At 41.4% G+C, this 27842-nt stretch overlaps 1 protein-coding gene across 1 annotated transcript in view; it reads left to right on the top strand.

Moving 5' to 3' along the window:
- LOC141086030 (calcium-activated chloride channel regulator 1-like) overlaps positions 1–27842 on the top strand; it is an 84030-nt gene that overhangs the window by 28672 nt on the left and 27516 nt on the right. The window contains exons 3-9 of the mRNA XM_073571763.1: positions 9323–9473; positions 11336–11444; positions 17676–17859; positions 20362–20586; positions 21992–22216; positions 23929–24109; positions 24729–24826. Of these exons, the coding sequence (XP_073427864.1) occupies positions 9323–9473; positions 11336–11444; positions 17676–17859; positions 20362–20586; positions 21992–22216; positions 23929–24109; positions 24729–24826 (1173 nt within the window). The remainder of the gene's footprint in view (positions 1–9322; positions 9474–11335; positions 11445–17675; positions 17860–20361; positions 20587–21991; positions 22217–23928; positions 24110–24728; positions 24827–27842) is intronic.

Here is a 27842-nt window from a genome sequence, read left to right as displayed (position 1 = left end):
TTAATGTGCAAGGCCAGACAGGGGTGAACCTAGCCTATCTGCTGCCTGAGGCGAACAGCAAAACGATGCCCCCCCCCCCGCACATAAAGTAAATTTTCATATCTATCCTGTAAAACTGAGTAGAATAGTGGACATTTTGATTTAGATAAATAGAAAAAAAAGGTGTCCAAACACAAGGATGTCAGCGCCATCACACGCACATACAAGAACAACACGTAAGTATCCAGAACAAGGATCATTAATGGCAATGGTAGGCCTGACGCAGGGCCGGACTGGGACAAAAATGCAGCCCTGCCACACAAATCCCACCAGCCCACAAACTATAGCACTCCTCACCCCGATCAGTGAAGTTTTGCTATACTTTGACATCCCCTCATCACTCTCTTTAAGGAGTTATTTGAAGAGCCACATGTGAATGGCACCACAGTGCGTATGATTGATCACAGCTGCATTTACATGGTGCTCTTCAAAGCTACGTTTCCCAGGATCATGGGGGTCCCAGCGGTCTGATCCACAACAAACAGAAAGTCATCCCCTATCCCCACATAATCATCCATACAGTATTATGGGCCCCATATATTACTGCATACAGTATATTGGGCCCCAAATATTACTTCATACAGTGTAATGGGCCCCATATATTACTTCATACAGTATAATGGGCCCAATATATTACTTCATACAGCATAATGGGCCCCATATATTACTTCATACAGTATAATGGGCCCCATATATTACTTCATACAGCATAATAGGCACCATATATTACTTCATACAGTATAATGGGCCCCATATATTACTTCATACAGTATAATGGGCCCAATATATTACTTCATACAGTATAATGGGCCCCATATATGACTTCATACAGTATAATGGGCCCCATATATTACTTCATACAGCATAATAGGCACCATATATTACTTAATACAGTATAATGGGCCCCATATATGACTTCATACAGTATAATGGGCCCAATATATTACTTCATCCAGTATAATGGGCCCCATATATTACTTCACACAGCATAATAGGCACCATATATTACTTAATACAGTATAATGGTCCCCATATATGACTTCATACAGTATAATGGGCCCCATACATTACTTCATACAGTATAATGGGCCCCATATATTACTTCATACAGCATAATAGGCACCATATATTACTTCATACAGTATAATGAGCCCCATATATTACTTCATACAGAATAATAGGCACCATATATTACCTTGTACAGCATAATGGGCCCCATATATTACTGCATACAGTATAATAGGCACCATATATTACTTCATACAGTATAATGAGCCCCATATATTACTTCATACAGAATAATAGGCACCATATATTACCTTGTACAGCATAATGGGCCCCATATATTACTGCATACAGTATAATGGGCCCCATATATTACTTCATACAGTATAATGGGCCCCATATATTACTTCATACAGTATAATGGGCCCCATACATTACTTCATACAGTATAATGGGCCCCATATATTACTTCATACAGCATAATAGGCACCATATATTACTTCATACAGTATAATGAGCCCCATATATTACTGTATACAGTATACTGGGCCCCAAATATTATTTCATACAGCATAATGGGCCCCATATATTACTTCTTACAGTATAATAGGCCCCATATATTACTTTATACAGTATAATGGCCCCATATATTACTTCATACAGTATAATGGGCCCCATATATTACTTCATTAAGTATTATGAGCACCATATATTACTGCATACAGTATAATGGACACCATATATTACTTCATACAGTATAATGGGCCCCAAATATTATTTCATACAGCATAATGGGCCCCATATATTACTTCATACAGTATAATGGGCACCATATATTACTTCATACAGCATAATAGGCACCATATATTACTTCGTACAGCATAATAGGCACCATTTATTACTGCATACAGTATAATGAGCACCATATATTACTTCATAAAGTATTATGAGCACCATATATTACTGCATACAGTATAATGGACACCATATATTACTTCATACAGTATAATGGGCCCCAAATATTACTTCTTACAGTATAATGGGCACCATATATTACTTCTTACAGTATAATGGGCCCCATATATTACTTCTTACAGTATAATGGGCCCAATATATTACTTCATACAGTATAATGGGTCCCATATATTACTTCATACAGTATAATGGGCCCCATATATTACTTCATAAAGTATTATGAGCGCTATATATTACTGCATACAGTATAATGGACACCATATATTACTTCATACAGTATAATGGGCCCCAAACATTATTTCATACAGCATAATGGGCCCCATATATTACTTCATACAGTATAATGGGCACCATATATCACTTCATACAGCATAATGGGCACCATATATTACTTCGTACAGCATAATAGGCACCATTTATTACTGCATACTGTATAATGGGCACCATATATTACTTCATACAGTATAATAGGCACCATATATTACTTCATACAGCATAATGGGCACCATATATTACTTCCTACAGTGTAATGGGCCCCATATAATTCTTCTACCCAAACCCCGCTGTTCTGGTCTCCTCAGTGTATTCTGATCCTCCGCAGTGCTTGGCACAGGGACATCATTAACTTTACCTATATAATTGTCCACTTGGACTGATAGTAATAGTGATTTGTTTGTACCCTGTTGTCTGGCGCTGGCCCACTTTCTGGGGGTGCTCAGGGCATATGATTATACACCAGTAAAAAGTATGAGAGACTCAATGTGACCAGTGCCACCTAAATTCCTACCCCTCTTATTCGACTGGTACTGTGGGCACACTGACTGGTACTGAGGAAAAGAAAGAAAGAACAGAGAGAAAAAGAAAACAGAGAGAGAAAGAAAGAAAGAAAGAAAGAAAGAACAGAGAGAGAAAGAAAGAGGGGAAGGAAAGAAGAGAGAGAGAAAGAAAGAGGGGAAAGAAAGAAATAACAGAGAAAGAAAGAAGAAGGAAAGAAACAGAGAGAGAAAGAAAGATTCTATAAAGATACTAATGCAGCCCAGCTCCCACTGTAGTGCCCACCTGAGCCTCCCGATGAAGGACAGATCATGATCCGCTCACATGGCCGGCATCCCGAGTCCATGGCGATCCTGCTGTCCGCCCTGTTGGGGGAGGATACGGTGATGGATCTGAAGCATTCCTTGAAGTGCCTCCATGGTTCTGTCACAATCTCCTCCCGAAATTACCTCATTTCCAGTCAGCTTCTAGCACGTCACTTCCGGTGGAACGTCACATGTGAATTTTAAAGTGCTCCTCGGGGCTCCGCCGTGTACTCCTGTGTCAGTGGGAAAAGTAAGCTTCCAGCCGGGCCAGTGGGGCAGAATCTCTCTCAAAATTGGGACTGTCCCGCTGGGAGGTATGAATGCTCCCCACCATACACCTTGTACACGTATGGCTCCACATACATCATACACACACGTCTCCATTCCGTACACCTTGTACACACGTGGCCACGCTCTGTAAACCTTGTGCACAAATGGCTCCACTCCGTAAACCTTGTACACATGCGACTTTGCTCCATACACCCCGTAAACACGCGGTTCCGCTCCATACACCTCACACACGCGACTCTGCTCCGTACACGTGCGGCTCCGCTCTGTACACCTCGCACATGCGCGGCTCTGCTCTGTACACCTCGCACACGTGCTGCTCCGCTCCGTACAACTCGCACACGTGCTGCTCCGCTCCGTACAACTCGCACACACGCTGCTCCGCTCCGTACACCTCGCACATGCGCTGCTCCGCTCCGTACACCTCGCACACGCGCTGCTCCGCTCCGCACACCACGCACGCGTGCCTCTCCGCTCTGTACACCTCGCACGCGCGCTGCTCTGCTCCGCACACACGGCTCCACTCCGTGTACACACACGGCTCTGCTCCGTACACACACATGGCTCTGCTTCGTACACATCTCTGCTCCTTACACCTCGCACATATGTGGCTCCACTCCGTACACCTCGCACGCACACACAGCTCCGCACACCCCACACACTCGTGGCTCTGCTCCGTACACCTCGTACACACACACGGCTCTGCTCCGTGTACACACACAGCTCCACTCCGTACACATCTCTGCTCCGTACACCTCGTACACACACACAGCTCCAATCCATACACTTCTCTACAACGTACACCTCGTACAAACGCGGCTCCGCTCCTTACACCTCGAACACACGCGGATACGCACCTTACACCTCTTACACACGCGGCTCCGCTCCTTACACCTCGTACACACGTGGCTCTGCTCCTTACACCTCGTATGCACGTGGCTCTGCTCCTTACACCTCTTACACATGCGGCTCTGCTCCTTACACCTCTTACACACGCGGCTCTGCTCCTTACACCTCTTACACACGCGGCTCCGCTCCTTACACCTCTTACACACGCGGCTCCGCTCCTTACACCTCGTACGCACGCGGCTCTGCTCCTTACACCTCTTACACATGTGGCTCTGCTCCTTACACCTCTTACACACGCGGCTCTGCTCCTTACACCTCTTACACATGCGGCTCTGCTCCTTACACCTCTTACATACGCGGCTCCGCTCCTTACACCTCTTACACACGCGGCTCCGCTCCTTACACCTCTTACACACGCGGCTCTGCTCCTTACACCTCTTACACACGCGGCTCTGCTCCTTACACCTCTTACACACGCGCTCTGCTCCTTACACCTCTTACACACGCGGCTCCGCTCCATACACCTTGTACACGTGCGGCTCTGCTCCGTACACCTCGTTTATATATACAACCCTGGCAGAAAGGGCTTTTGCCAATAAACAAGCAACTGTCTTGTAGGATTTAGAGATAGATCTGTCTAGGTGTCTGGTTTGATCCAGCTTTTCCAGCACTTGGAATGTGTAGGGTGAAAAGGAGAACACCCTCTTTTCTATAGAGCTTGCAAGCGCTGTTCTGAATCTAGTCGATAGCTCAATCTGGCCAGCTTCAGTGCCCCTATGCTCTTTTGATGTTGCACAAAGCTTTGTCTGCAGCATCGGCGGGCACTCGTTTGGACCAGTGGCACAACCATGCCACTGGCTTGAATGGTCAGTCATCAGGAATTAGCGGGAAGAGTATTAGCCTGCACTCTATCGTAAGGCGAGGTGTCGGTGTAATGGATCCTGAGGATCCCAAGTCTGAAAACAGCAAAATTCACCGCACACTCTACAGTATCTTGTACATGATGCCAAATATTTATTACAAAAAGTAATATCAGCACAAAGTAGCGTAGGGAAAAGAATTCTTTTTGGAGCAACAAAAAACAATTGTGACGTTTTGGCCTATCCACGGCCTTATTCAGCACGCCGCTGTAAAGAAAAACATAAACAAGTGTTGTGTTCACAAAAACAAGTGTTGTGTGTTCACAGTGACTGGATGTTAAAAAATAAATAAAATAATGGCCACAAGGTATTCCACATAAGTAGCAAAGAGCATAAAGCATAAAACAAAACATGATATAATAGGACGAAAATAATTATTTTCCCTGCGCTACTTTGTGCTGTTATCACTTTTTGTAACAAATATTTGGCATCACGTACAAGATAGAGTGTGTGGTGAATTTTAGTCATCAGGAATTAACCATTCTCTGCAGGAAGGAAGCTGAAAGGCAGAGTAATGTTGGACTTCGGAAGGAAAAACCTGGGACAAATCCTTTAAATGGTTTTCCAGTCTAAAGTTAAAATTATGCACTCTGTATGACTGCAGAATTGTGAATCCTCCCAGTGAGAATTCACTGTTATCTGCCTTAGGCCGGAGTCACACTGGCGAGGAATACGGCCAAGTGAGAGGCGCTAAAAGCACGCATTACACACGGACCAATGATTCTCTATGGGGTCCCTCGCACCAGCCGTATATTTCTCATCCGTATTCTACGCTCCGTGCCAATCGCAGCATGCTGAGATTGTCAGCGTACTACGGCCGTAGTACGCCAATGCAAGTCTATGGGTGCGCAAAAAATACGGATTACACACGGACCACACATGTGACTTGCGATAAATACGCACCCGGTGTCCTTTACAAAAGCCGCCAATTCAGTGCGCTATACAGTAAACTCACGCTGACAGTTTTAATAAAGAAACAAAAGAATAGATATATACACATAGAATACATATATATATATGCATTCTATGTGTCTATATCTATTCTTTGGTTTCTGTTAGAAACCCTGTCATAGGGCTCCATTATATGTCCATTTTGCAAGCCTGCGAGAAAATCTCGCCATACGGATGCCATACGGATTACATACGGATGCTTACATGCGCAAAATACGCGACCACACCTTGATTACGGAAGACATACGGAGCACTGTTTAGGGGCCATTCATCCGTATTACGCATGTAAAATACTGACCGTATTTTGCGTTGGTTAGTGTGACCCCGGCCTTAGGAGTGGTGGTCAGGTATGCGATATGCATATTCCGGGGCAGAACCTGTCTAGTGGGCGCTGCCTCACTCAATACACTGGCCGCGTCCACTAGTGGGGTTCTGACCAGGAATATGCGTATCAAATACCTGACTGACGTTCCTGGGACAAGCATCGGCAAATTCTCGTAGCACAAAGTGTGTGCACTGGGAGGATTCACAAGTCTGCAGTCACTCAGAATGGCTGCAGACCGTTCATTTTAGCCTGGACAACTCCTATTAACATCATGACATACTACATCTCCTGAAGGTCAAAATATCTGGTAATGATATCTTCATCAGTATATTTATTATGTAATGCAGACGATGCTGATATTTTTCTAATGCCCTGGAGATGTTTGATGTTGCATATCTTTTTGGAAAATGTTATGCAACTAAATAATAGAAACATGTGCAAGAGAAAATGGTCATTTATATATATAAAACTGAATGTATGTATGTGTGTATCACCAACCAATCATGAAGCATCTTTCATTTCACCAGAGCTGTTCAAAAGAAGCTGAGCTTTGATTGGTTGCTATGAGCAACAGTTTTCCTTGCAACAAATCACTAAACATCTCTCATTTCACCAGAGCTGGTTAAAAGAATCTGAGCTGTGATTGTTTGCTATGAGCACTTGACAACACCTCAGCAGACACTGACTGGGTGGGAGAAATCTAGCATCCCTGGCAACATAACCTCCCAGCCATTGTCTGCCCCACAGAAAGGAGCACAGAGCACTTTGGTTTTGACCCCAGGCCTCTCTTAAAGGGATCCCCTGTATGGAAGTTAAAACCGTTCCACTCAGCTCTGTGGTTCTGACCTCAGGGTCTCTTAAAGGGATTATTGGTATGGAAGTTAGGGCAAATCCACTATGCGCTTTGGTACTGACCCCAGGCCTTTCTTAAAGGGATCTCCAGTATGGAAGTCAGGGCAAATCCATCCAGCGCTTTGGTTCTGACCCCAGACCTCTCTTAAAGGGATCCCGGTATGGAATTCAGGGCAATTGCCTTCAATTGCTCTGGTTCTGACCCCCGGCTTTCTTAAAGGGATCTCCTTTATGCAAGTCAGGGCAGATCCACTCAGCGCTCAGTTTCTGATCCCAGGCTCTCTTAAAGGTTTCCCCGATATGGAAGTCAGGGCAAATCCACTCTGCGCTTTGGTACTGACCCCAGGCCTCTCTTAAAGGGATCCCTGGTATGGAAATTAGGACCATTCCACTCAGTGCTCTGGTTCTGACCCAGGCTGATGTGATGATGTGGGATATTAGGGGTAGTAGTCTGGTGGCTCTGGCTGATGGAGTGATGTGGGATATTAGAGGTAGTAGTCTGGTGGCTCTGGCTGACTGGATGATGTGGGATATTAGGGGTAGTAGTCCGGTGGCTCTGGCTGACGGGACGATGTGGGATATTAGGGGTAGTATTCCGGCGGCTGTGATGGGATGATGTGGGATATTAGTGGTAGTTGTCCGGTGGCTCTGGCTGACGGGATGATGTGGGATATTAGGGGTAGTATTCCGGCGGCTTTGATGGGATGATGTGGGATATTAGGAGTAGTAGTCTGGTAGCTCTGGCTGACGGGACGATGTGGGATATTAGGGGTAGTAGTCCAGTAGCTCTGGCTGACGGGATGATGTGGGATATTATAGTGAATGTGGCTACGCGGAGTGGGCGGGGCTCTACACTCAGCTTTATATATATATATAGATATAATAATTATGATTTGTTATAACTAACTGTAGTTAGTTACTATGCCCGGGCAGCGCTGGACTCTTTAGCTAGTGTGCTATAAACTGTAAACTTGCTTCATAGATATTTGGGTACTTGAGTGGCTATATGTATCTGTCACAAATTTAGAAGCAATATACCAACAATTTTTAAAGTCAGACTACTGATTGTCAAAAAATGGATGGCAATTAACTCCCCTAATACTGATTTTTTTGAAAAAAGAGATAAATGGTTTGATACTTTGCAAACAATTCTGTTGAAAAAAAATTGAAAAGAAAGCAAAATTGAGCAAATATGGGCATCCTGAGATAAATGCTGGAAGAACTAATAACCAAATTCAAATCACTTATTTTTTTTCCACAATACTACCTTTTCCTTTACATAACTGTGCCTTAGTAATGATTAAGTGGAGTGGGATTAACTTGGGCTTCAGGCGGCGTTCACACTAATATCAATAATAAAGATATACTGCATATTCTACTGAATTTCCAAGGATTGGCGTGAGATGCAGTTCTAGAATACCAGTTATCAGTTGTATTGGTTCATGATTGTAGGATGACAAAAAGTAGAAATTAATGAGAAAAATGAGTTTGTGTGGGAATCTGAAACAAACAGGAATCAGAGACATCACTTTCTAGTCCACGCAAAGATTACCCTAAGGCCGGAGTCACACTTCGTTATGGCAGTCCGTTAGATGGACTGCGTTACACTGCGGCATAATGTGGTGTAAAGCAGTCCATTAACACTGCCATAGATCCCCATTGTCGGGCGCATCGCGACGCATGCCGTGAAGTGGCACACGTTTGCGATGTGCCGTCATTCAGTGACGGAGCCTCGGACGTGGGCTGCAGCGTCTGAGGCTCCGTCACCGCTAGCGCAGATGAATCATCTGCGCTAGTGGGTATAGCATAACGCATATCACGTTATGCTATAGTGTTAATGAAGCCTGTCAACATTATGCATTGAACGGGCTGCCTTAACGCAGTATGAACCTGGCCTATTAGGGTGAAGGTCCCTACTACAGAAATCTACCTCCCACCCAAAAAATGTTTTTCAATTAATTGGTATTACCCTAATTATATTGCAATAATTTTTTTTACACTAATTACACTGACTAATTTTCTGACTATATCCCACCTAGGCCGATGTTATTATTGCTGACCCTTACCTGAAATACAGAGATGATCCATACACTTTACAATACGGACGCTGTGGGGAACCAGGAAAGTACATTCATTTAACACCTAATTTCTTACTGGATGACAATCTAATCTCAGTGTACGGACCTCGAGGTATGGAAACTTAGAACTGACTATTTAAAGGGGTTTTCCACTACTATGGCACTGATGACATGTTCTTGGATAGGTCATCAATATCAGATCGGTGGTGGACTGATACTCAGCACCTCCAACAAATACAGTAGTTGTTACCAGCTCCAAATACTAGGAGTTGAGCTGCAGTACCTGGGAGCCACCACTCGACCTTGGTAAGAGCTGTTCTGTTCCAAGTACAAAAATTGCTTACACCCGGCTGATGCCGATAACAGCTGATCAGTGGGGCTGTCAGATGTTAGACCTTGACTGATCTGATGTTAACATCCAAAACTAATGGACAAATCATGATTATTAAAGTAGTGGACAATCTGTTTGAGTGATTCATAACAAATAAATTAATGTTAATTTTAAATAAAATGCGTGATATTTTCATCTTGATCCATAGTGTAGTGACATGCACAATTATATATTTAGTCCATGTTCACATGTTGCATTCTCCTGCATTTTTTCTGCAGCGAAAACCTGATCTCTTTTCAGTAAAATAGTTGCAAATAAAATGCAGATTTTGCTGCTTTCTTTGTTGCATTTGTTTGCTTTTATTGCAGTATTTTTCAGGATCCCAAAGTTTAGTTTTACTTCCACTCTAAGGTGACCTGAGTTCATGGAAAAATACACAATTGCAAATGTCAAAAACAGTGGGGGGAAGTTGAATTTGTAGGGCATTGGTTACTTAACACATTGGTAGAGCATTGATTTTGTTGGCCATTGTTTACGTTCACATATTGGTTGGGCATTGAGTTGGATGGACATTGTTTACTTTAACACATATCACTAATTTAAATAAACTATACTCATACTATCCACCATGCTCATATGAGAATGCCAAGATTTTATGGTTTACATTTGGAAAAAAAATCACAAAAATAAATGGGCTTCACATCCTTTTCTATCTGAGTTTTTATTCACCAAAAACACTGTGAGAAACTAATAGCAGTGTTTTTGATGCGTTTTTGCCCTTACTCGTTGTTTTATATGTGTGGAAAAATTCTGCCAAAACGCTGCAAAAATGCTGAAAGAATTGACTTGCTGCAGTTGTCAAAAATGCATCAGTTTTCAAAATCAGCCAAGAAAAAAAACAAGCCTATGCATGAGATTTCTCAGATCTCATAGCATTTGCTGGTACTGTAAAAAGCAGCTTTTAATTTGCATTAAAAAAATGCAGCCAAAATGCAGTGTGTGAATAAAGCCTCACTCTGTAATCAGTAAAAGTGCGGGCAGTTGTGCTTGTTAATTTGTATTTTATGGCACAGAATCTTACAGTCTAAGGCCTTGTTCACACGTTGCAGATCTGTCACGTTTTTGTGGCGTTTTATCTACTCACATTAGTCACAAAACCTGAAGGGTTTCCTGATGCCATCAAACTGAATAAGACTCTGAAAATCTCATGCACACGTTTCTAATTTTTGCCTTGCAAATTTGGTGAAGATTTGAATCTGCAGAATGTCAATTCTTAGAGATTTTGCTGCAGATTTCACCCATACTAATGAGTGGGGTAACATCTGCCACAAAAACTCAGTATTTATGCACCAAATACTTAAAGTTTGCACATACCCTTATAATCACATCATATTCAGTACTTCTTCCCTCCATTAAGCTTCCTTATATTGTAACCAAAGACCTTCTTTCTTTGAGCCACTAAACACCACTGAGATCAATTTTTATAGTGATGTAAGAAATTGAAGCTTTGATGGAAACTTTTTGATAACCATCAAACACCTTTAAATAGATTAAAAATGCTTAATCTTTGGGGATGGTTTACCTCCTATAATCACTCAATTCATTGAGCATGTTTGGTAACACATATCATATTATGTCTTAAGGGAGAGTGTTTGTCCATGAATGGGCTCACCTACGATGGGGTGTCTATGATGAGTACAGTACAGACACTCCCTACTACATCGGAAAAAATGGAAGAGTAGAAGCAACAAGGTACCCATTATATTCTTGTACTTAGGTATAGAATGGAGAAGTTGGCATAAGTTCATAGTAAAGTGATTTCCATTATAGCTTTGATAACATTACAGTATTAGAAAGGAAAGTTACCAAATTGTTTTTTTCTCTGGTTGAGCTTTCTCAAATCTATCATGAATACAGCAGCCAGGATCATATTCATTTCCAACCGCTACACCAATGCCTTTACGCTGTGCCAGTCATTGCACTGGTTGCCCATCTACTACAGTGTTAAATATAAACTTATCACTCTCAACCACAGAGCGCTCAATGTTTCAGCACCACATTACATCTCCTCCCTTGTCTCAGTTTACTACCCTTCCCACGACCTCCGTTCTGCTAATGACCTAAGTGTAACATCCTCAATAATCCGAATCTTCCACTCACGTCTTTAAAACTTCTTGCATGCTGCGCCAATTCTTTGGAATGCACTACCCAGGACAATTCGATTAATTCCCAATACCCACAGTTGTAACACATTTTTTTGGACTGGCCTATCACCCCACCCCACTTATTTAATTATCCCTGTTTTGCCCATACAAAACTTTCTTCAAAATTAGGACCCTTGTAACATCAGTTTTTCTATGATATATTTACAAATTCTTAACAAATTCGTAAAGAAATAAGGGAGAAGGAAATATGGGATAGCAGGCACCAAAACTCCCCCACCTCTAACCACCTTCCCCACTTACCAAATAAATAACACGAAACACATGGTGTGAAGATAAAAAGCCACAGTATTTATTAATGGTTACTCAAAATTAAATATATTCAACCAATAAATAACACTAAAATTCATTACTCCATAGACAATAAAACCATCCAGTCTCCACTTAGAAAGCTGGGCGAGCACCATCTAATAAATACCACGACGACGTTAACTTAGGGAGGGCGGGCGGGCAGGCAGCTGTAATTAAGATCCCGGCTGCTGTAATTCTTCTGACAGGAATGCACTGTTTAAGAAGTTCTTCTCCTTGGCGCTGAAATCTGTTAACCAATCAGAATCCCGTTGCTCATTTCTGCCTGTCACCTGAGGACTAGAAGAACCAATTCACCAAAAGGTAAGTACCATTAACATAACAAATCAAAGAGGGGGAATGTTATGATTGAGTCACCGAGGAGGAAAAACAAAAAGCAAGCTAAGCCCAGAAAACCGGAGAGGTTGGTAACTAGCGGATTGCAGACCCCTGATCCTATCCACAACAACTAACAGTAGCCATGGAGCGTACCTATGTTGATCCTAGATGCCTCGTTACAGCTGGAGAACTAAATAAGCCTAAAGAAGGAAAAGGGGATATCTAAACTGCCCCAGAGCAGACCCCAAAGCAATAGACAGCCCCCAACATGTATTGTCGGTGAAACAAGATGAAAACACAAACACAGATAGAAAGATAGGCTGAGCAAACGATGGGGCCCACACTAACTAGAAAGGACAGGAAAGGAAAGATGCTGTCTGCAATCACGCAAAAGTCCTACCAAAAATATGTCCAACACGTCTGATAGAAAAAACCCTGAAGTCGCTAGACTTCAAAACCCTATATCAGCACTCAGGTATATTCTGAAGACAGAGCAAACAGAGATCAGCTGATCAGGGACAAAAACGAACTGAAATAATCAGAGACAGAAATTGAATCTAGCACAGCCCCAGCCGGGGCTGGCAGAACACAAAAAACTAAGTAAAACGACCAAAACTCATATGAACAATAGCATAGCAAAACTTAGCTTGAGAAGGCAGGAATCAAACAGGAAACCAGAAGCCCCAGGCAGGAAAAATCACCAGCAAGAAAATAGGGAGTCGGCTGCCTTAAAACCAGTCAGAGACTCCTGATGTTCAATTGCAGTCCTCCTCCTCAGGTGGCAGTTCTTTGCCATTTAGATCAGCTTCATTACCTCTTGTCACCAACAGAGGGAGTCCAGATAGAGAACTCACGACTCCTCTGTCAGCACAGCCAGCTCCATCACCCTCACCAGAAGCCAGAGGCAAACCAGAAAATGAGCTCACAACAGGGGAAGATATGAATAAACCTTAAACATTGAAATAACTAAAGGTGCATACCAAAACTGAACTCTAATCCAATTATCCAATAGAAAACATGGGGGAGCTGGTGCTGCAATCCCATGAAGCCCCCTAGGCTATTTGCTCTAAGGGGGGCTTGTACATTTTCACCCAAAGTGAATGTAATGAGAGAAAGTACAAGAAAGTGAATCTCACCAGGGGTTGAACAATAGCTGTAGCAGCCATAGCAGTAGGGGGCCTTGGACACTAGCCAAATAAATCCCCCCCATAAAACCTGCATCTGCTTTGATACTAGTAATACATCCCTACAGTTTGCAGCACGTTCAATGACAGAAGAGGCAATGGGCTGGAATCAGATCTTCTAAACTTGAGAAGGAAAGAGATAAATAAACGTCCTGCTTGAAGGACATAAGCATTCCAGCCCCAATCATCATCTCATTGTCTCCTGGCCTTAAAGAGTTTTTCCCCATGAACAATGTACATTTTAATCAATCAATCTTGGAATAAAAATAAGTGTCACAATTGGATGTATTAAAAGTGTTCCTGTGCTGAGATAATCTTATAAATGTGCCCCAGCTATGTACAGTGTAGAAAACAATAGTCTTGGACAACCCCTTTAAGTTGAAACATTCTCAAAAGTAAATCTGACCCAATTTGCATGTTTTATGCTTAAGGAGTCATTTGGTCAAACTCACCCTCTAGTCCTGTGATACCAGCTCTGTGCAGGAAGTGTCGGAAGTATTCATGTTAGGCAGGATCTTCCTCCCCATGAAGCTGATTGACAGGCTTCTCCCTATGCACAGTAATAGGGAGAAAGCTGTCAGTCAGCAGCTCCAGAGTGAAGGAAGACCACAAGTCATAAATATATTGTAACTTTCTTGGAAGAAGCTGGTTGAGAGTTGCTAGAATTAAAATGCAAACTTGACCAAATGACCACATAGTCGTAATCTACTCAAGACAAATACGAGTGATTAGGAATTTTTATTTCAGAGAGGCATGATGAAGTAGCTGAATGGTTCCCTTTAAATATTTCAGAGACAGAAAACACAATTTAATCAGTAAGACATTGTCCATTTCAATATAATAATCCAGCCTTACAAGATTGTCAAAGAAAGTGATTTTCTAAAGGCTTCACTCTTGAATATGTAAGTTTGGAATACAAGCCATAATATCACCCCGAGGTACTCCACAGCCGTTACTCAAAGCTAAGAACATATTCCAGGTGGATTCTGATTTGTTTTATTTGCTGGAACAGATGAATCCTCTTCACTTTTTTGCTTGGATCAACATATCATGCATGGTGTGAGATTACCAGCTTTAGAAAAAGAACAATGAATTGGTGAAGCACGGGTGTAAAATACCTTGTGGTTTGTAAAGGATTTTGCTAGCATGTTGCTAGTATATTGAATTTGTTTTTTTGAGAAATTGTGATCCATTGGATTTTCTGACCTTTTTTTAAAAAAAAAAAACAACAAAACCTTAATGGCCACCAATGTGGCTTGAAACTAACCTGCGATATAAGACAATAGCATCCTCCGTCAGGGACAATCCAGCAGCTGTCGGCTGTAGACTATACTGTACATGACAACTTAGCAACAAAAAAGCAGGGAGTAACGGTCCTTTTCAAAAGTTACAAAATTTATTCAGAAAAATACAGATATATCGACAATAAAAAAGCACTTACATTAAATAAGATGGCAAGGATTTCAAAGAAGAGGCCTCAGTGGGAGCAAGTAACTAACTCTAACTCATCTTAGAAATGTGAAGTAGACATAGGGGCTGGATACTAAATAGTATTCCTCCAAAATAATACCAATTCTGCTGCTTTTAAAGTGCAAGTGCCTCAATGTTACATAAACCATCAAAAAAATGCAGAGGAATATTGCTGGTGAAAACGTAACTCATTAAAATAAATCACATAGAGTGAGGTGAAACATATTGAGCAACCAAACAAATACCCCAGCAGCCAGCCACTAAATATATTGAGATTGCGTATCATTCAAACAGCATCCTTACCCATGTGGTACGACTTAGATGAGGCAGTCAGCAGCCTCAGTCAGCTGCAGTCAGATGTCGGACTCCCTCCCTTTGATGTGGGCTCCGGCGATCAGCCCACATCTTTCCCGGCACATGTCAGCTGTTTTGAACAGCTGACCTGTGCCCAAAACAGTTGCAGGTGGAATCGCGATCCACCTGTGGCTACTAACCCATTAAATGCCGCTGCCAAATGCTGACAGCAGCATTTAACATGCGCTTCCGGCAATAATGCCAGAAATCAGCCCACCGGTGACCTGCGTCACGTGATTGTGGGTGACCGATGGGTTGGCATGACAATCAGAGGTCTCCTGGAGATCTCTGTGGTTGTCACTGCTGGCTTGCTGTGAGCGCCGCCCAGTGTTTGGCGCTCATAGCAAGTAATTCAGCTACATACAGGCAATCCGATCATTACCTGTATGTAGCAGAGTCAATCAGGTTATGGCAGCTTCTAGTCTCCCATGGAGACTATTGAAGCATGTGAAAAATGTTAAAAAAAAATGTTTTAAAAATATGCAAAAAATAAAATATAAAAGTTCAAATCGCCCTCTTTCGCCCCATTCAAAATAAAACAAAGAAAACAGTAAAATCAAACATACACATATTTGGTATTGCCGCATTCAGAATTGCCCGATCTATCAATAAAAAAAGGATTAAACTGATCGCTAAACGGTGTAGCGAAAAAAAAAGTAAAAAAGCCAGAATTACTTTTTTTGGTCGCCGCGACATTGCATTAATAAGCAATAATAGGTGATCAATAGATTGTATCTGCACCAAAATGGTATCATTAAAAATGTCAGCTCGGTACGCAAAAAATAAGCCCTCACCCAACCCGACACCACGAAAAATGGAGACGCTATGAGCATCAGAAAATGGTGCAATTTTTTTGAAATTTTGGAGTTTTTTTTCCACTACTTAAATAAAAAAGAACCTATACATGTTTCATGTCTGTGAACTCCTGATGCCCTGGAGAATCATAATGGCAGGTCAGTTTCAGCATTTAGTGAACATGGTAAAAAAAAAACAGCTGTGTGATTTCACTTTTTTTTGCAATATCACCACACTTGGAATTTTTTTTCCTGTTTTCAGTACACGATATGTTAAAACCAATGGTATCGTTCAAAACTACAACTCGTCCCACAAAAAACAAGCCCCCACATGGCCATTTTGACCAAAAAATAAAACAAGTTATGGCTCTGGGAAGATGGGGAGCAAAAAACGAAAATGAAAAAACAAAAATACTTCTAGTCGTTAAGGGGTTAACATGGATAAACATGTTAGGTCTATAGGTTGAACTTTATGGACTTGTGTTTTCTTTCAGACATTAAGACTATGAAACTAAGAAATAGGTTTAAAATGAAAAATGGATCACCTCATTTAGCTAATAAGTATATATTAAAACGTCTTTTTCAGAGAATGAGAAAAAATAAAAAATAAAATGCTATAATTATTACACTTCTAAATATCTTTAATTAGGAAATCATATGTGTGCAGTCTAGGGATGCAATCACTATAGTACATTAAAATGAGCAGCCTCTTCTTACCTCAATACCCCTGCTGTCCCCCATATTACATCAAATAGACAGGATGGACAGTAGTGTGAGCAGCCTCTTCTTACCTCAACACCCCTGGTATCTGCAGCATTGCATCAGATAGATTGGACAGCAGTGTAAGCAGTCTCTTCTTACCTCATCCCCCTTATATATCCAGTATTAGGTCAGGAAAACGCACTTGACAGCAGTATAAGCAGCCTCTTCTTACCTCAGCACTCCTAGTATTTCCCCTCCAATACTAGATCAGAATTTCTACTGTGAGCACATATTCCTACAAATGAAGGGAGGTGGCAGAGCTTTCTACTGCACATACTCACAATGTTCCTATTAATATTTTAGGACAGGCTTTCGTTAGTGTAACAAGATGGTGACTATTTTGATAAATTATGTTCATTGAGTCCCTAGACAAAACAAGTGCAATTTGCAAAATCTCTTTAGCTATTTATGTCATTTCCTTCCTTCCTTTTTCTTTCTTACTTTTTTGTTTCTTCCCAGGGAAACCATTTAATCAATGAGAAAAATCAAATGAACAGTGCTTGCATACATTTCCTGCTTACTCATTATCTATTTTTAACAGGAATAATGTATGTCCAATTTGTATTCCAGGTGTTCCAGATACATTATTGGTGTTAATCTAAAGAGAAAAGATCAGTGTCAAGGAAATTCATGTGAAATGAAGCTCTGCAATTTTGACCAAAAAACAGGCCTTTATGAAACTGGTTGTGTTTTCGTTCCAGTGAAGAACCAAAACTTCAAGCAATCCATCATGTATTCACAGGCAATCCCATCTGTGAGTATTGATGAAAATCCCATCTTGTTTGGATTCTTGTTAAAGGGACTCTATCAGAAGACTCAATCCTCTTAAATAGGGATCAGTGGACCCATGGAAGTTTGGGTTCGGTACCAGAACTTGACATGAACTTGACCCCGGACGCGAAACCCATATAAGTCAATGTGGACCCGAACTTTTGTGCTGTGATATGGCTGTAAGATAGTAGTAGTAATTAGCTGCATTGCAGCATTTCAACAAGCTTTTATTAGTCTGCCGAACTCGAACAGTAAACCGGGAAAGAAGACTGAAGTAAGACGTCTGTGTTCGGGGTTCAGTACCGGACACTAGGTGTCCAATACAGATCCGAGTTTTAAAGTTTGGTTTCGCTAATTCCTATGCCTAAGCCATCTATGTTGACATGCAGATCAAAGAAAGTTGAATTTCACATTATTCTTAATATGTAAATGAGCTGTGCTGGGCCTGACATAGATCTCTCTGAGAAATTGCCTCCATAGCTTTTCAGGCATTGGTGCAACAAGCAGCTGAGGCACGCGGGAAACAAGTAGCATAGGTCTTGGAAACAGCAGACAAGTAACAGAGTTCCTGGAAATTGCAAACGTAGCAGAGGTCCTGGAAGCCATACGTGGACAGAAGACGACCTGGAAGCCACAGGCAGACATGTAGCAGAGGTCCTGGGAGTCTGGGAACAGGTAGAAGTCTTGGAAGCCACAAGTGGACGGAAGAAGTCCTTGAATCCACTGGCAGACATGTAGCAGAGGTCCTAGAAGACCGGCAACAAATCGGAGACATCCAGGAAACAGCAGACAGATAGCAGAGGTATTGGAAGTCACAGGCAGACAAAACACTGGTAACTGAGGTACTGTAGGCCACAGGCAGACAGAACTCAAGAACGCTAAAGTCTTAATACCAAGACACAAGTGTCTGTTTGGTAAGTCTTATATTGGCCCAGGCAGAAGATTACATGGAATCACGCTGGGCAGTCTGCAAAGCCTGACGTGGAGCACAACAAAGTTTAGTGGAGCAGGGTGAGGGAAGCAAAGCACGGACCTGGAAATGTTGAATAACACACAAGTGCAGCTGCAGCTCTCCTATCACAGTGCTGTTATTTCTTCTGCTGACACATCAACTTACACTTTCTCAACTTCCATCTCTTAGGCAGCCAGTATAAGGAGCTGGGGAGTACAGCTGAGCTGACAGCACTGTGAGAGGAGAGTTGCAGCTGCAGATGTGTTTGTAATCAGACAAAGATCAGCTCTGCTATACTGTATTAGTTATAATTACACTCAGCACTTTGGTGAGATCGGAAGAGCAGTTATTACATAGCTCACACTGGTAGCGAACCCTTTAATTCAAAATTAGCTCTGGAGGAAGATTCTGAGGGAGATCTGTGTCTGGCATCAAATATCATGGTATCATTTTATTTTACTTTTTATGACCTGCTTATAGACAGCTTAGGAGGGATGATCCTTCTGACAGATTCCATTTAAAGAAAACCTCCCAAAATGAATATATGCAGGAATATAACATAGGTACCTCACTTTTATCTTATGTTATTGCCTAAACCTAAAGGTATATTCCAATTTTTGAAAAATAAATGTTATTTTTCTGTTTTTCTTGCACAATGAAACATTGTTATTATTTCTTATTATTATGGTCAATAAAAATCTGTCCTGGTTATGTGATCGATCAGATACTTCAAATATTACAGCTATTAGAATACTGCTTTTTTTGTAAAGTGAACACTCATCAACATGGGTGAAATCCCCCACAAAAAGTGCCAAGAATTCTATGACAATGCAGCATGGGAGGTGTTAGCAGCACAGGCGGAGCTAGAAATGGAGGAAAAATTATTTTATTTTTTATACTTGTTAGCAGCATTTTTAGTTAGAAAAGTTTGAGTAATATCATGTCTGTAATTGTGATTTCTTAATTTGTTTTCAGACCCCTTGAAAGACAGTTTGCAACCTGCTCCTAGTTTATCAATTTTCTCATGTGTGAGTTCCTACTGTTAATACATGCTGTATGTAAGTTCTGTGTTTACAGCATGTTGCTTCTTTCACTAACTCTCACATTTCAGCACAGCTTCATTCCTGTAATAAATTCCCATTGTGTGCTTTTCTTTCTGCAGCATGTTTCCTTTGCCCTCCTAGAGAATGTAGACGCTTCCTCCCTCTCCACACTCTGATCTACATAAACCCTCTCCACACTAGTATCTCCATTGCTGAAAGAAAAGAGGGAAAGAAAACCGAGAGATGTCTATATCAGGGGCAGAACTTTGACAGGTTTATATAAGATTTTTCAGACCAGCTAGCTAAGTGAAGGAATTTACAGCAAAGTGGTGGGACATTTCCAATGAAGACTATTTTGAATGTTGCTTAGTCTTTTTATTTAAGAAGCAAATAAATGAAGGAAAAAAAAAAAACACAAATTTTAAAAGCAAAATATAAAATACAAAATCAGAACATAGTCAATGTTTATTTTACATAATTCTCTTTTCAGATAACTGAATTCTGCGATTCCAGTAACCATAACATCGAAGCTCCAAATCTACAGAATAAAATGTGTAACTCTCTCAGTACATGGGAAGTCATAATGAACTCTACCGACATAGCGTCCACTCCTCCGATGACCAGCACCAATATTCCTGTCCCTACTTTCACACTTATTCAGAAAAGAGACAGGGTAGTCACTCTTGTACTGGATGTTTCCGGAAGTATGGCCATTGTAAGTTATCAATACAATTGCATGTGATATTTTGATCATCTCACATTGATGCTCTCATTATTATATTTTGTACAGTGCTCTAGCAAAAACTAAGTCCTCCACATAAAGTCCTCAGCCAGAGTATATCCCATATATAAAGTGCTCCAACAGCAAGAAAGTACTTCAGGTAGAGTACTTCAGCCAGGAAGTACCTTCATATACTGTGTCAAAACACAGGACCCCAATATACTATGTGTCATTTACTGTCAAAAGGGAGGCTGTTGTATTCAAGTCACCATCACCAATCTTTCTAAGACTGGTCTCATGCTTGAAAAAACCCAAAGGTATTGACTGGGAAATAAACTGGTGTGCATGCAGTGTGTAAGCGCACGTTCACACTGGCCACCGAACAGAAAACAAAACGGAGACAGAAACATAATGATTGAATATCCTGCTGTAAATAAGCAAGCATTAAAATAATATGCGGTATTTAGCTAAGATGTGTTTTGATTTAAAAATAAAGTGAAAGCCATCCCACCACTTCACCGTGACCGTAATTGGGAAAGTCCTAACTCTAATATTAAAAACCTTACCGTTTGTCAAGTGATATACATGTGGATAAGGGCAGAGAAGGACTGGGCCCAACTAGTGAACACACAGCCATGGGAGAGCACATCAATAATGCACAGCTCAAAGAAAAAGCAGGCCACACCTTTATATGCACATGATGCAAACAGACTGAAAAAAGCCCAAAGAACTTGGATATAAACTGGTGTGCATGTAGCGTGTAAGCGCACTTTCACACTGGCCACTGAACAGAAAAAGATTAAAGACAGAAACGCAATGATTGAATACTCTACAGTAAATAAATAAACAGCAATAGTGCATGAAAATAATATGCAATACTTTGTTAACATGTGTTTTGATTTAAAAAAATGAGAAAGCCATCCCATCACTCCACGGTGACCGTAATTTGGACAGTCCTAACTTCAATATTAAAAACCTTACCATTTTGGACTGAGCCCAATTAGTGAACAGACAGGCATGGGAGACCACATCAATATAATGGCCAGCTCAAGAGAAAGGCAGGCCACATCTTTACATGCACATGATGCAAACAGAGAGAAAAAACCCAAAGGTATGAACTGGTGTGCATGCAGCATGTTCACACTGGCCACTGAACAGATAAAAAACAAAGACAGAAGCATAATGATAGAATTCCCTGCAGTAAATAAAGTAGTAAAGCAGTAAACCCTGTATTATTTTAATGCTCTATTGCTGTTTATTTATTTACTGCAGGGTATTCAATCATTATGTTTCTGCCTTTGGTTTTTCTCTCTTGCCTGATATGAACCTATTATCAATTAGCTCGGTTAACTAAATACAAACTTCTAAAACCTGACTTTTCATTATTTTCCACATACAGGGATATCGGCTCCAGAGACTCTATCAAGCTGCAGGAATTTTCATCACTCAGATCATTGAAACTGGCTCCTCTGTTGGAATCGTCACATTCTCAGATGATGCATATTACATTTCCCAATTAGTGAAAATAACCAGCGATGTCCAACGAAATCATCTAAAATCTCTTCTTCCAACTGCGACCATTAGTGGAACAAACATCTGCAAAGGAATCCTGGCTGGTTTTCAGGTAAATAATTATTATACATGCTTTATGTAGCATTATTTTGTGTTTTGCAAGCAAGGTGCAAATTTAATTTCAGACAGTTTTCCCATGACCCCTATGTTTGTTGATACAACCATCTAAATGCCAAATAACTAATAAGCAACCAGTGCTTCCTCTAGAGCAGTGTTTCCCAAACTCTGGTCCTCAGGGCCCCCAACACGTCAGGTTCTCAGGATTTCCTTAGTATTGCACTGGTGATGGAATTATCATCAAGGCATCAGAAATTGTCATGGATTATCTCACGCCTGTGCAATACTTAGGCCTCTTTCACACTTCAGTTTTTTGCATCAGTCAAAATCCGCCAAAAGGACAGATGCTGGATCCGTTTTAGAACTGATGACAATGGATGCCACCCATCCGTTTTCTTGACGGATCCGCAAAATGAAGAATTTTAAAGGAATCGCAGCCTGGAAAAGGGGGGAGAGAGAGAGAGAGAAAGAAGGATCCACCAGAGAAAAAAACGTTGCAAGCTCCGTTTTGAAATCTTTGAGGATGGTGACGGACAGCAACTTTTGGCGGATCCTCAAAAAAACCGGATGCAACGGACAGCAATCCGTCACAATCCGCCATTAATGGAAGTCAATGGGGAAAAAAACGGATCCTCAAAAGAAAATTGAGGATCCGTTTTTTTTCTAAACCTGGCGGATTGTGACTGATTGCAAAAAACTGAAGTGTGAAAGAGGCCTAACGAGATCCTGAAAACATGATCTGTTTGGGAAACACTGCTCTACAGTGACTCGATTACCATAGAGGCTTGTCAAGCTTTACACCTATTGTACAGTTAACCTTTTTTTTGCTTTCTCATGATAAAGATTTTGTTTCACAGTATGAGTTGATAAGAGTGATAGAATTTATATTTTCCTGTTTTTGCACACATAATTTTTTTTAATTTTTTATTTTTTTTGTAGAATATACTGAGTCTTTTATTCTATTTTGGGAACAGAGCTGTATGACAGGTTGTTTTTCGGTAACAAGCTGTGGTATACAGTATATCAGTACCATATTCAGTTATTCACAATTTTTTGATCTTATTATATACTCCTTCGCGTTGAAACTGCAACACAAAATGTTGGTCTCTCTGCAATGAAGTGGCAATTTCGTCAATTTGTGGCTTTTTGGGCTTTTTTTTAATAATCAACACACAGTCTGACTGATCAGTAGGCACACCTGTCCATCAAAAGTATCTACTGGTCTTTCTCTAATGCATATGCCTATACAAGTTGGCTGGAGCAGCAGGTCCCCGGGAGGAGCCCATAGTGCTGAATTATGCATTACTCTGACTTACACTCTCCTTCGTCTAGGAGAGGTCCTTCGAGAGGGGGTAGATAGGCCCCTCTGTGATCGGAGAGCAGGACACGCAGGATGTTACCTTTGTTCTAACACACCTTGCACATCTGTTAGCTGACTTCAAAACTTAAACATTTTTGGTGTAGGGCCCTTTGAAGAAATCTTTGGTTTTCCAATGGGCCAGTCTGAGCTGTCATGAGACAACTTCTTTAATGATTTCCGCCCTCTCTGACCTGATATTTTGCACATTTTTTGAGCTTACATCCATGCAAATTCAAAACATAAGAATTTATTACTATAGCACGAGATAGATATACTGTAATATACCTTATATATATATTTTTATAAACCTGCCTCATTCCACATATGCATTTGTTGTCTCTTTCCAGGTGAACAAAAAATTTGATGGGTCAACAGATGGCACGGAAATTGTCTTACTGACAGACGGAGAAGACAATTTTGACACTAGACTGTGTTTTCCTAATATAACAGAGAGTGGCGCAATTATTAATTTCATAGCGCTTGGTCCTAGCGCCTCCAAATTCCTGGAAGATATTGCTGAAATGACAGGTGGGTTTACAAATATAAGAAATAAAACTCGTACACATTCTAAAAGAACCTTATGGCAGTACGGGGATCTTATGTGCCTCCTTAGTGCGGAGCGTTAGAGAAATCTGCAATGACGAACAGTTTCTGAATGAGACATTCTTCCTAGAAGCATTGCTCATAGGTGAAAACACCCAATATATATGGGATACGCATGGAGCTTGTAAATATATTCAAATTTGTCAGATTTATGCAAAATCAAGTAAAAAATTCTGCATAAAGACATATAGAGGGGTACAGTAGAGACCTTATGCACCTTAATAGCAGCCTTTTTACAGCTCCTCCTAAAAAGTACAAACCAACAGTAATGCCCCCTAGTGCATGAGCCATGACCTTAAAAACGCACCCCTTTCTGTGCGCGTGTATGAAACCTATTAGGTGAGCAAAAATTGTACAACTGTATGTGGATGAAAGATCATCGTGATGCAAAAGCTGCCAAAGGGAAAGTAAAAGACTAATGAATTCACAGTCGTTTCAGGCATGAATAGACAAGCAAACAACGGAAGAAAAGGAATGAACCTGCAAACTATATATTTTAAGGCGATTGCAACAAACAAATAATATTTAATTTTTTTTCCCCCAGGTGGATTAAACTACAGAGCAACGGATAAAGTGGACAGCAATGGCTTGATAGATGCTTTCACTGGAATGCAGCCGTTAACTGGAGACGTTTCTATTCAGGTGGGACGCCTTAACATTTGTATATCTGTATCTCTATCAGATCAAAAATGTTTAATATTTTTCACGGTGTTTCTCTATTCCATTATTTCCATTGAAAGTTTAAGGATGGGACTAGACGGAGACTTTGCTACATCGTAGCGCAATACAAGACCACAACAAGCAAGTTACAAAAAGTCCAATGGGGTTGAGCTTTTTGCGACTTGCTTGCTGTGGATGCAGTACCCTCAGGGTCACAATGAAACTATTATCAACTTTATTCTGCAGCCAAAGCTGTCTTGTAGCCCCAGCCTAATCTAAAAATGTTCAGATTAGTCTCATTAAATATAAAACAAGGGAACATCATATACAGTGGGGAAAAAAAGTATTTAGTCAGTCAGCAATAGTGCAAGTTCCACCACTTAAAAAGATGAGAGGCGTCTGTAATTTACATCATAGGTAGACCTCAACTATGGGAGACAAACTGAGAAAAAAAAATCCAGAAAATCACATTGTCTGTTTTTTTTTCATTTTATTTGCATATTATGGTGGAAAATAAGTATTTGGTCAGAAACAAGCAATCAAGATTTCTGGCTCTCACAGACCTGTAACTTCTTTAAGAGTCTCCTCTTTCCTCCACTCATTACCTGTAGTAATGGCACCTGTTTAAACTTGTTATCAGTATAAAAAGACACCTGTGCACACCCTAAAACAGTCTGACTCCAAACTCCACTATGGTGAAGACCAAAGAGCTGTCAAAGGACACCAGAAACAAAATTGTAGCCCTGCACCAGGCTGGGAAGACTGAATCTGCAATAGCCAACCAGCTTGGAGTGAAGAAATCAACTGTGGGAGCAATAATTAGAAAATGGAAGACATACAAGACCACTGATAATCTCCCTCGATCTGGTGCTCCACGCAACATCCCACCCCGTGGGGTCAGAATGATCACAAGAACGGTGAGCAAAAATCCCAGAACCACGCGGGGGGACCTAGTGAATGAACTGCAGAGAGCTGGGACCAATGTAACAAGGCCTACCATAAGTAACACACTACGCCACCATGGACTCAGATCCTGCAGTGCCAGACGTGTCCCACTGCTTAAGCCTGTACATGTCCGGGCCCGTCTGAAGTTTGCTAGAGAGCATTTGGATGATCCAGAGGAGTTTTGGGAGAATGTCCTATGGTCTGATGAAACCAAACTGGAACTGTTTGGTAGAAACACAACTTGTCGTGTTTGGAGGAAAAAGAATACTGAGTTGCATCCATCAAACACCATACCTACTGTAAAGCATGGTGGTGGAAACATCATGCTTTGGGGCTGTTTCTCTGCAAAGGGGCCAGGACGACTGATCCGGGTACTTGAAAGAATGAATGGGGCCATGTATCGCGAGATTTTGAGTGCAAACCTCCTTCCATCAGCAAGGGCATTGAAGATGAAACGTGGCTGGGTCTTTCAACATGACAATGATCCAAAGCACACCGCCAGGGCAACGAAGGAGTGGCTTCGTAAGAAGCATTTCAAGGTCCTGGAGTGGCCTAGCCAGTCTCCAGATCTCAACCCTATAGAAAACCTTTGGAGGGAGTTGAAAGTCCGTGTTGCCAAGCGAAAAGCCAAAAACATCACTGCTCTAGAGGAGATCTGCATGGAGGAATGGGCCAACATACCAACAACAGTGTGTGGCAACCTTGTGAAGACTTACAGAAAACGTTTGACCTCTGTCATTGCCAACAAAGGATATATCACAAAGTATTGAGATGAAATTTTGTTTCTGACCAAATACTTATTTTCCACCATAATATGCAAATAAAATGAAAAAAAAACAGACAATGTGATTTTCTGGATTGTTTTTTCTCAGTTTGTCTCCCATAGTTGAGGTCTACCTATGATGTAAATTACAGACGCCTCTCATCTTTTTAAGTGGTGGAACTTGCACTATTGCTGACTGACTAAATACTTTTTTTCCCCACTGTATCTCCAGTACCAGATTTACATCTCAAAGGACTGTAGGCAGTTTGTGTGGCATCTTTGACTCTACCCATCAAGAAGAGCCTTGTTTTCAGGAGTTTTAGTGGTCAGATCCCCAGTGAACTGGAAGTTAACTGCTATCATATTTATAGGAGAAAAGTTCTACTTGACACAAGACAGTAAAAAAAAAATTACTTTCAATTTTCAATCATTACTTCCCTGACAATCCCTTTAAATTCATTTTAGTTTGAGGGGTTATATTGTAATTTTTATTGGATCAGTGGCATTGAACACAGAGTTTGCTCGGGGAAATGAGGCCTTTACACATGTACAGAAGCCAACTGACACACCAATAGTGTCAAATCTGAACGTTGTCTGAAAAAATGTTTAAAATGTTTTTAAAAATTATGATCATTGGTTCTAATTTGATTTCTGAAAGTTTGCGAAATAAATATTGCTAAGCATAATTTCCCCCAAAAAAAAAGTGGAAAAAAAGACAGAATAAAATGAGAAACATTATAAGGGATAGAGTTATGAAGCCATTTATAAGAAACTAGAAATAGGCCCGATGCTATTGCATCGGGAGTGTGGTGAAATTAACATCCGCTGGCGGGCAACCGGCTGAGCCAATGAGCGGTGCCGAGCAGGATTTGAATCCCCTGCCAAAGCCGCACGGCACCGCTCATTGGCTGAGCGCCTCGGGATTTAAATCCCCCGCCCCGCCGGCTGAGCCAATGAGCGGTGCCGCATGGGATTTGAAGGCATGCATGGCCCTCTCACCTCCCTATCCTGGTATGCATGGTCCTCTCACCCCCCTTTCCTGGTATGCATGGTCCCCTCACCCCCCTTTCCTGGCATGCATGGCCCTCCCACCCCTCTATACTGGTATGCATGGTCCTCTCACCCCCCTATCCTGGTATGCATGGTCCTCTCACCCCCCCTATCCTGGTATGCATGGTCCTCTCACCCCCCTATCCTGGTATGCATGGTCCCCTCACCCCCCAATCCTGGTATGCATGGTCCCCTCACTCCCCAATCCTGGTATGCATGGTCCCCTCACCCCCTATCTTG

Source organism: Dendrobates tinctorius, unplaced genomic scaffold (genome assembly GCF_039654945.1).
Source record: "Dendrobates tinctorius isolate UK_male_01 unplaced genomic scaffold, ASM3965494v1 ptg000029l, whole genome shotgun sequence".
Taxonomy (NCBI): domain Eukaryota; kingdom Metazoa; phylum Chordata; class Amphibia; order Anura; family Dendrobatidae; genus Dendrobates; species Dendrobates tinctorius.
The sequence above is the reverse complement of the archived record's forward strand: the minus strand, read 5'-3'. Positions and strand labels throughout refer to the sequence as shown.